At 31.3% G+C, this 11,596-nt stretch overlaps 1 protein-coding gene across 1 annotated transcript; it reads left to right on the top strand.

Moving 5' to 3' along the window:
* Positions 1-8,394: 8,394 nt before the first annotated feature.
* Positions 8,395-11,420, top strand: LOC117243469. Its single transcript, XM_033510979.1, has 4 exons — positions 8,395-8,516; positions 9,098-9,231; positions 9,506-9,718; positions 10,880-11,420. Exons 1-4 carry the CDS (start codon positions 8,435-8,437, stop codon positions 11,297-11,299), a joined length of 849 nt encoding a protein of 282 aa, XP_033366870.1. The 5' UTR covers positions 8,395-8,434; the 3' UTR covers positions 11,300-11,420.
* Positions 11,421-11,596: the final 176 nt, after the last annotated feature.

Below are 11,596 nucleotides of genomic sequence, written 5' to 3'. Positions count from 1 at the left end.
TAGTTCACAATTCGTTGCAATTGATGATATAATACGTTCGATAATCAAGACATTAGCGACACGCTATAGTTTCTAAAGGAGTGACATTAACATCTAGATAGCTATTTCAGTACTAAGCATGCAATATACATTTGCACGGCGATAATTAATGTCACACGCAAGGTAAAACAGAGATGAATAATTACACGCGTCGAACGTTGATAGATAGGCACGATTCAATTTCATGTAATTACTAAAAGAAACGAGCGTGCTGTTACTGTGGCATGGTCTAAACTGTGCACATTATATCGCTGGCTATGGTTGTATACATCTTGCAAGTAGCAAGTCCATGCTGTAATTATGGCGCGAGTTGGGTGAACATAACGGTAAGGTTTCGATTCTTTTCTCTATTTTTCCAAGACTGTCAGGAAGGAATGAGCACGCGCGCGCGTGCGGAACGAAATCCGCGCCGAAACGAAGTCAAATCTCCGAGACTAGGTGATAGGTTCCGTGCTGCTGCGAATACGTGATCCGTATCCGTAGTTTCAAGTTGTGATCACACGCTTTCTCATTATTTACCTCATCGAACATTAGTATGAAAATAAACAAAAATTTATTTGATCTATACGTCCAGAAACGTCGAACGTGTTTCGATAGTACAAAAATAAAAAAAAAAAAATGTACCATGTTAACTGTTCATGAAATTTTAAGTCTGCTTTCGTTTTCAACGTGCAGTGTATTATTTCCATAAACTAATTTAGAAAACGTAAGTATTGCGAGCATGAAGAAAGAACAGAATAAGTAACGGGTTCAAAAATTACAGCAGCATTAAATACAACAATTACGTAGCAATATAAGGAAACAATTACCGTATAAATGAAACGAAAGTTTGGTAAGTTTGGTAGAACAGATTTTTTGTGTGATTCTGTAATATAATATAAATTACGACTGGTAAACGAATTAGTATGAAATAATAAAGAATTAAAATTTCATGAATTATTTATTCATATAAGTATTGTAATTTATCTTTAGATTTTCATCGATATTTCAAATTCCTAGTATGCATTGGATAAGATTCCCCGAAGAATCAGGTAATACATTACTCGAAGTAGCAAATGTAAATAACTGCATTTATTGTATGGACGTTTTGTTTTCACTTTTCTATAGTTAATGTATCTATCAAGCGATAAATCTGAAGGTTTCTATTTAACTACATTTATTTTTTTCGCATATTTATTATAATAGCAATTGAGAAAAAGTAAGAAGAAATTAAATTAAATTCACTAAACCGTACTTTAATATGTTATTTATATATTTGTATATCATGCAGACTGAATGATGTTACTATTTGCGCTAAAAAATTGCGATTTATTATTTTGTAGCCTGTCCTTTAAAAGTTATAGCGCTTCTTATTTATCTATAGCTTAATCGATGAACTATCATATACATTTTGTAAAATATTGATATGTGAAATAATAATCAAACAATATCAAATATTTTGATATTGAAAATTATTACAGAGTTATTGTATGGTTATTATATAATTTGTTGCACAGCTTTATTTAAAATTATTGCATTTCTTACAAAGGATTTTTCGTTTAGATCCTAATTATGTTTATTTTCTCTTTAAACATCTTATGTTACGAGCTACAAGTATTTGTTTCTTAAATGTCGCTTTCCTTCTAAGTTACATTCATAATTCTATATGTATCAATTTAATTTGTATGATATTTCTCTTAGTCGATTAACTATAGCGTTGCGTAATATTTATTCCATTTATAAATACCTAAACACTGATATTCTAATTATAATGCGTTTCAACTCTGAGATTTATATTTTAAATTCACCGCTGCATAATTGTCATCAATAAAAACGGAAACAGCACAAATTCTTAAAATACATTAAAGTACATACAATTCGTACGTGCAATTTTACAACAAAAATCATTGAAACTGATCGATCGCATTGATTGAAATCATACAATCAGTTCGTAAATAAGTTATATCAAATTTTGAATGATGTAAAAAATTTCGAACTTAAAATACACTTAATTATCATATTAGTAGAGATCCAACAGGACTTCATAAGAAGCGAAGTGAAAATGTGGGTCTGCAGGTCGTTGAATACCTAGTGACTTCCATCAAAGTCTCAATCATGAGTAGTGCTTTGCCAGTCTTCTTCTTCAGCATTTTCTTCTTCATGATCTGCAAGTATTTTCCGGTCGTTGACCGTCGCCGACGGCAAACGGCCCTCGAGGTCTTCTGGACGAGGAGTGCAATGAGGAAAAACTGGGCGAACAAGGGGCAAATCGTAAAAACTTACTCCGACCAGTGAAATAATCAGACCTCGGTTTCTCCTTCGATCTGTTCGAAAACAACGTTACCTGTATCAAAATTTTGTACACGTTGCGTCACAGAAATAAAAATCTTTCTGTGCTTTACTGCTATTTCCAGTTCTCAACACACACATCTCTGTTTTTTAAATATTGAAATTTATTAAAATAATCGTACGTTACAATTTACTTGTAAATTTATGTGTACATCCACAGAATTGTAAAATAGTTCAAATAACATCTCAATAATCGAATCAAATAAAATTATTCCCTCGCACAAGAAGAATTTATTTTTATAATTCATACTCTCATTAATAATTAAATTACGTTAAATCAGTTAGTATTTAAAAAATCAATATTTTATAGTAATTATTAGTGATAAAATTAATACAAAATTTCAGTTTCATTATTTCGTGATAAATGTTATCAGTAATTTACGTAAAGAGAAACAGAGTTTTATTTATTATAAACTTGAAATGAAATTTCGTTTGCTACAGTAATAATCGTTTTTAAAACAAAAGTTTGAGATATACAATAATTCAAATGAAATTTTATATAGGCATTAATATTATATAAGCATTAATTCTTATTTTTATATCGTTAATAATGTTCTTATTTTAATAAATGACAAATTCTACATATTAATTATTTGTAATTTTTGAAATATTGTAGAATTTAATTTGGACTGTCAACAATACCAGCATGAAAGTATGCGTAAGATATAACACGAACGTTTAAATTTCAAACAGTATCAAAATTTATACAATTAATTACATGTATTTATATAACATCCCATATTTTGCGTTATAAAGAAGCAAATTACTGTAGTGATGGTCATAGAAACAGTAGTGGTCAATAACTGGTAGGTACTTATAAGAAAGTATAGTAATATTTCATTATAGTGTTTCATGATTAATATCTACTAACTAAAATATTACATCAATATTAAGTGACTAAATCACGAGCCAAAAACATAAGAACTGATCATATTTTTAATTTATTAAACGGGAACGAAAATTAGTTTAAAGTATAGTTGACTGGATCCAGTAAACGTGTGATTAATTGCTTTCTGTGAGAGCTGCACCTTGCAGTTTCACTGTTACACTTCCATGATTCCTTGCATGAATAATTTATCTAGATGATGAGCCGGTCTTCGAAACGTGCGTGTTGAATTCGTTCTGATTTTTACGCATTACAGTATCGAGACGATAAATTCAGTCATTTGTAAGAGTAGTTGTTTTTCGTTAAATCGATGAAGTTATGTGGTGCGTCGAAATAGACAGGAATACTGCTGACCCACTTTATAGCCTGTTATTTCGATGATTTTTTTCTGGCGATAATGAAACAGTAGTAAACACTAAAAATCATAGTTAACGCTAGCGTGATTTGATGATTATACATGCATAATCCTGACGCATAAATAATAGGTAAACGTGGAAAAACCTTGACTTAAATCAGTTTAATCATCCTCTTTTTCCTTTTGTATATTATTTAAATACGATATTTACATATTGTAGACAAACGTTTTCATTGACAAGTCATTAGCCAAGTATAATATTGATTAATGATTCATTAGTTAAGTATACCATTGACTAATGATTTTAAATAACTGTCTTGTTGGAAAAACAAAAGCCGCGTTTACAGTTACAAACACGTTGTTATTTTATTTTTTTTTTTTGCAATACTTATGAAAAATATCTTTAAAAATCTGAAACATATCAAATCAGAAATGGGATCAAAATTATCTTAATAACGTAGAAATATTCTTTTAATCATGAATCATCGGTATTACTCACTGCTATTACAGGTTTAAGGAAAGGAATGTATATATATATATATATTCCTTAAACCTGTAACACCAGTGAGTAATATATATGTATAACTATATAGCTGAGTTATATGTCAGAAATTTATACAATATAATAGAAAATGGAATAAATAGAAAATGGAATTGTCCAAAATGAAAGTTGGAATTATTATTTTCGAAGTCATATACGTAGACTATTTTTTGCAATGTTGCGTTTCTATGATTAATATGTAATCTTTGCGATTCAAGTGGTAGTCACCTAAAGCAACAGATTTCATAAATTATATTATTACTGGCGTATATCAATAGGAATAGCATTCTACCTTTCGGTCAGAATCTTCTACAGACGACGTAATATACACGACGATTTATATAACTGTCGCCAGACTTTCAATGTTCTCGTATAACGCAGACATCAGCAATCTAAATGCTAAACTGGTACCATTTCATGTTGTATTATTTTGTAAACGTCCCGATAATAATTGCACACGAGATAAGATGCAAGTTGTACAAAGTGAAATATTGTTAGATCGATGACGGGAGTTTTTATAAAACGTCAATTTCCCTTTTATGCGACTGGGACCAGGGTTACTTAAGTTTGTTGATGATTGCAAAACGACAAGGCTTTAATTTAATCCTCAGCAGTTTTTAGGGTCGTAAAACGAAACCGGTTGCATCCAGCTGGAATATACATAGAAAAGTCTAACCGCTAGAACCGTACACATTCTCATGAAGATGTTCCTTTTCGTGAGAGGAATCGCATCCAGTTCGCACAACGGCGTCCATAAAAAGTTAAAACAGTTCTTTCGAAAAACGTCGTTTCGATTTGCAAGGAATCGATAATACATTTTTATATAACAACTCCGCCTGATTCTACAGTATAGTAAGAATTGTCAATATGCTTCTGCTTGCCAATTGTAACCGAAGTAGTCGTGCCACATTTCACAATACACGTTTGACACGAAAATTAATATGCGATGGCCGAATTAATTTCATTTGATTTGAAAACATGCGAAGAATCGATGATTCATTCCTATTGTAGACACCTGTTCGAACATCTATTTCTTCCTATCTATCTTTACTCGAATTTTACTTAATATTTTTCGCGTTTATATTTTTCAACTCTACGTTTAAGATATCATTTTTCTCATAGATATATTCTCAGGTAAAAGTATCAAATTTTCTAATCAATTTACGAGGGATTAGTCGAAAATTAAATAATATGTTTAATATATAATTATCATTTAAACGACAGGTAGCATTTATACGAAACCGGTTTTCTATAGGAATATTCTTTATCGCTGGTTTAATACGAGGTAAGTAACTTCCACTACAAAAATACGTTACAAAAAAATTTCGTAGGCAATACAATTTTTTTCCGAAAATAATGTGAAGAGCTAATACGAACGACCCACTAAACCAGAATTCTAACTGTGTCAATACGCGAGATTATGCACGCATATACATCCGGCAATATAGCGCTTAGTAGCAGCTCATCACTTACGCCCTTCTTCGACACGTACGAGCGGAAAAGGGGACGTCGATCGATGATGATACACGTTACTCGCGCTGACTGGTACATACTTACGAGCATTGTAAAATGGAAAGTGACGCAACTTTTTAATAATCCAGTCTTCGCAAATCCATTAATTGCTAAGGAACGTTGAGTTACATAGACTAATCTTCCTTGTCATAACATCGATCGTGAATAAACCACTCTACCTCTATTTTGATAGCGATTTTAACAAAGTTGAACTATGGTACAAAGGAAAAACATTTCTTAAGGCAGTCAGTATCAATATGACTATTGCTTTTTGTACAAAACGATATTAGGAAAGATTCAATACCTCATGAGGTATCAGTTTAGTTGTGACTTTTCTTTTTACTTTGAATGTACGGAAGTATAATTGCTAATGTATGTGTTGTAAAATTCATCATAAAAATAAACTAGAAAGTGGTATATATACGGGTGGTATCTATAATTGTTATCATGCATATGTTGCCATAGAAAGAGTTTACTTAAGGTGGACATGCGAGTCTTTGTACATTGAGTGGTGATCCTGACCTTTCGTTCAGGATATATTGTTGCCCTGGGGCTTAATCGTCACAATAAGATAGCACTAAAATTAAAAAGCAGTTTATTTTTAGAATCATATCGCATGATTGTATACAATTTTATCGAATGAAGTAAAATATAAGAATAAATATACGAACAACAAGTTAGCACCATACATAGCTTAATGTTCCGCATAAAAACACAACTCGATTTTATACGAAAATTAGATGTATCAATATTTGGTTATATACAATGTTAGCAATAATTACCTGACGTAAATAAGAACTTAATTTTTTCTGATATTTAAACGATTGAAATTTTATTTTAAAAGCGTCATTTTTTACAGGGAATTATCATAGGATTTCTTGTGCTAAAATCTATTGTAAACAAAAAGGGGTTAATAGAACTACTATATAATTTCTTGTAATTGTGACATTTGAGATTAAGAATTATACTTTATAGTATGCACGAGCTCAAGTAAAATTTTCCAGAATCTTAAAAGTAGCCTTAAAGTTTATAGAAAAACGATATATGATTATAATAAATACTGCTAAATTATAGCTATATTTCACAATCAACTAATTGCTAGGTTTCATAATTATCTGAGTTACGATTCTCCTAATAATAATATTTATAGTAGAATATTGATACTTCTATTCTATGGTTTGATAGTAGTGTAAATACTACCTTTTCAGCCATACATGTAATTCAAAATTCCAAGTTTATTGTGTATCCATGATTTTCCTATAGTATATTTTAATTAATTGTAATATTTAATTAATGTACGCTATAATCAAACGTAACTAGAATTTTTGAAAAAAGAAACAGCTTAAACAATACAGGATCTCTGTGAAACGATGACTTCTAAAAAGAAAAAATTATATATATGTAAGTTTGTATAGGTATTGTTAATAACGGATTAATTAAAGGACGAAAAGGTGGTCTGGTAATATAAAAAAAAGTTTACTCAGCACTCAGACAAAAAAGCAATAAGCTAACGGTAGCTACGAATCTAAACACTTGTTAAGCAAACCTTAATATCTCGAATAGTATCTAAGTAACTGATATTTGGTATTTAAAATGTCCTGCTTGACAAAACTGTTCACTTGACCATCCTTTTTTCTTTTTTCTTACTTTGATATCAAGATTATAATTTCCTGTAAAGTAAAATATATTATGTGTAAGTATAAATCTCTGTATAATATACATACGTGTATAGTACATACTTGTATTTATTTTCGCTTATTTCTATTATTAACTATGAAAATAGAAGGAAAGTTACGAACAAGTCATTCTTTAAGTAAGGAATTTTATTAGAAAAGAGTTAAATAACTATTATGATAAATATATGTTCCTATAAATATAATGCTACCTGAAACATAGAAAAATTTAAAAATAAAAGTACGCAAGAAATATGTATGTAGATTTCATAAACAAGTTTCATCAAACGAATCTACGATTGCAATTTATTAATACTTATCACACGTCGATCAATATTGGCCTTCGATTCGTAAGATTTACGCACTATCGATCTTCGAATCGGACTCACTTGAACGATCAGGAAGAAGAAGACTCAAGGTCGAAGATCTCTGGCAGTCTTGCGGGGTACGATTACCTGCGCGAAGAGATCGAATCTATTCTTAACAGCAGCACATTTCGCGAGCGAAAGAGCGCACGAAGGTTTCTTCAACCTTCTCCTTTAACCAACAATCCTACGTTTGAACTTTTCGTCTTTTCCATTTCTAAAAAATGTTTCAAGCGCATAGAACACGAAACTTCGACAGATTATTAGAAAAAAATCGCAGCTACCAAATTATAACATACCTTTTTAAATGTTTACAAAAAAGCACTCTTGATGGACGAATGATTAACGTTCGTTAATTTATTTTCAAGCGATCGAATTTTTTGATGTTCAACGACGGCATACTATTTTTGTGGAACACGCAGCTCAGCCTATTAGTCTCTTGTTCAATGAAACAAAATCCTAGTAAGAGGATAAAAACGAATGCGGTTAAGTTACAAAACCCGGTTCTATATACCGGTGAATTTCCTAGAAAGCAGCAAGAGAATGTCCGAATAGGCTTCGTTGTTAGGTCGTCTCGATTGCCGAAAGTGAAGGAAGATTTGACTTTTTGCTCCGATATTAACGGAACGGCGTTAACCCCGAGGGGCCTCTCGGTAGTACAGACCGAAGGGGTAGAGGGGAACGTAGATATAAAGGAGAGAGCCCCGTGCTCCAGGGGCTTAGTACCGTTCAAAGATGCAGGCTGCTGAGATGATGCGTGGTACCAGGACCGTCTACAATCTTGTGTTTCTAATATCTCTCTCGATTGCTTATGTCCGTGAGTAGAAGGAATTTTTGAAATTCCCGCGTGAACCAATCGTGTATTCAAATCTACATGGTGCTTATTATAAATTGTTACGGGAACAAGTGTTAAGTTGTTTGTGTGCCTTCGGGATATTTGTGATTCGAGTAGCGATCAAATGATTAATGGAATTCATCGATATCATGGGAAGCAAGTGTATAGACGAAATAGCTAATAGCGGGCAAAAGTGTGTTGAATATTTGTTTAAATATCGTTCGTCCTTGGTAAACTATGACGGATCGGAGTTTATATTTTGCGCAAAATATTTGCTTATTTTGATTGGTACAATTTGCCCACGGGTTTCCTATTTCATATAATACTCAAAAATAACTATACGTATGTCGTTTATCAATTATCAATAATACAATGTGATTCGCAATTATAAAAAATAAATTACACATGCATGACACGCGCGAGTATTTTTTGTAATACAAGACTAGTGCACGCTGTCATATCGCATTATAGTATTATAAATTATCGTTTGTCAAAATCTACAACTTGCTTCATTCCGATATCAATTTACTTTTGGTTTTTCATTCGATCCTAATTTCTTCTAGATTCCTATCCACTCCAAGTATTACCTGTCATCCCAGGCTATATTCCGGTTTATATACGGCATGGTGATCAACCATTGGAGGAAATAAATCCTGCCTTAGCCGAGGCGTTTCACGAAGGACCAAGCTTATCCAAGGTGACTAATCCACTTGAATAATTTAACGATAAACAATAAAAATTTGTAAAAAGAGAATTATGATTGTAATAGTTAATAGCATTTTACGAACTAATTCTTCTTTATTGGTCGAAATTAATAAGCACAACTGTAGTATCGAAAAGTTACTACAACACAAGTTACTTTTTTAAATAATTCCAGCTTTTTATTTCACTCGTTGCAATGCGATGGCAATCGCGATATTTGAATGTAAATTCGTAAAATGTCAAAATCTTTCCTTTAATTGTTGTTACAGAAAACCGATTTAGATAATACTTCTGATTTTCCGGCTATTATTCTTGAGGAAGGCGAAATTAATAAGTACAACGTTCACCCTGTAAAAATTAGACAAATGAGCAGTCCTTTTAATCCTAAAGATGAAAAGAATAGCAAATTAACAGAGGGCGATGTAAAAAGACATCGAGAGAAACACGTAAAGAAAATAATTGCTTCAAAACCTGTGGTTAAAGTATGAATCTCATTTATTTCGTATGTTTTTCATGTTGTTAAAATATAAATCAGGAAAACACCAAAAAACATAATTGCTCTTTTTCTAAATCATATAATATTGATTAATTTCTAACACTTTTCTTACCAAAAATGGATATTGCTTCATGATGGTAATATGCACATTAACAACGGATGATGCGAGAGTGCGGAAAAAATATTACCGCCAGTTCGATTAATCGTAGTAATTGCTTTTATATCCTATATATTTTCACCTGACACCTGCGTAAATGGTTAAATCTTAGGGAGAGATCAATGACTCATTAAATCGTCTGTTCTTTTCATTTATTCTATCATAATACATTAATAGCGATAAACTAATGCTTCAATGATCATCTCAAATAACTTGAAAAACAAAATTGAACAAAAATTCATTCGTGTAAACCTTTGATCACAAATTACGTATATACATACATGTACACATTGATTAGGCACATAAACTGTATCTATACACTTGCATCGATGGAAGTTATTACTCTTGAGTACATGAAAGACATAAGTCTAATATATGCTAACAAGAAAGATATTCCTAGAATCAATCAAAAAAGAAATGTTTAGAAGTGCTCCTTTCTCAAACTGGATATGTCAAAACTATATTAAAAAAATTCATGTTTCACGCTTCATAATTACCAACATTGCCGAACGTGTTATTGCTACATATACTAAGTCATGTGTGGGTTTCGTCTGAAATCAGAACACAAACAAAAATTAAAGTACTTCTAACCATTAATCTTTTTGAAAGAAATAAATTATATCGGTTCTAACGGAACATACAGTTGTAAGAAATATTCGTAAATCCTATCACTGAAGTATTAGAAGAAAATTATAAATTAGTAGCTAACGAACAATTACGAATCTGTATCGATATCTTTTCTATTGTAATTAGTAAAATATATACGGAAGATTGCAAAACGAAATATGATTTCTTTGTGAATATTCTGTAAATATAAAATATGCAATTGAAGTTAAATTTACAAAGGGCAATTTACAATCCTCATTTTGAAAAATATAAGTTATAACGATTTCATTTAAAATATAGTAGTTATCATTCTGTAGTAAAACGAATTCAAAACTATTATTCAAATGTGTGTACAATTGGCAAAATTAATATTTTATTTTTAAGGTTAATCCATTAACTGAAGAAGAAAAAGCAGATCTTGAAAACTTACGAACTGATATCGGGGAAGGAATAACAAATTTAGATAATATACACGATTCCAATTTGCATCTTTTAACATCGACTTTGGATAAATCGAATCAGGAAACTAACGAACGAATTTCTAGTGGAACTAAATTGAACGATCGAATCATCACCGACGATTCATCGTCAATATCTAAGGATCTTGCGCAACATCTTACTGAAGAAAGTCATCCGACAACTCAACTCACGATAAATGATAAACCACCTGTCAAGGAACAACCACTTTCGAATGTTTCGTCCAATGTTCAAAAAACAACCCATTCATCAAAAACGTTACCGACACCAGAAGAAGGACGAACAGAGAATCGATCTAGGAAATTCGAAGTGAAGATGATAATATGATCGGACTTAAGATGATAAGATGATAATATAGCATTTATAGTGAGATTTATTTATAGCAATATGAACAATGTAGAATTATGTGATAAAACTTGTCCAATGGATTTTAAGATTCAAATGTTTATTGTCAAGTGTTACAAATCGAATTACAATATTGTGTACTATGCATTGTCGATCTACGAGAATACGTCATGCCTATTATGCTCGAATAAAGATATTTTAAAGATAGGATACAAAATAAAATAGACTGCGAGCTGAATTCGAATTACATTTATATCAAATATTTTAACAACAATACAT

Source organism: Bombus vosnesenskii, unplaced genomic scaffold, assembly GCF_011952255.1.
Source record: "Bombus vosnesenskii isolate JDL3184/JDL3185 unplaced genomic scaffold, Bvos_JDL3184-5_v1.1 scf7180000013266, whole genome shotgun sequence".
Taxonomy (NCBI): Eukaryota; Metazoa; Arthropoda; class Insecta; order Hymenoptera; family Apidae; genus Bombus; species Bombus vosnesenskii.
The sequence above is the reverse complement of the archived record's forward strand: the minus strand, read 5'-3'. Positions and strand labels throughout refer to the sequence as shown.

Bases quoted from the DNA above. Each gene is read 5' to 3' on its own strand.
- LOC117243469 (XM_033510979.1), top strand. From the start codon at position 8,435: ATGCAGGCTGCTGAGATGATGCGTGGTACCAGGACCGTCTACAATCTT. The intron at 8,517-9,097 runs GTGAGTAGAAGG...AATTTCTTCTAG, and splicing joins TCTCTCGATTGCTTATGTCC to ATTCCTATCCACTCCAAGTA. The intron at 9,719-10,879 runs GTATGAATCTCA...TTTATTTTTAAG, and splicing joins CTTCAAAACCTGTGGTTAAA to GTTAATCCATTAACTGAAGA.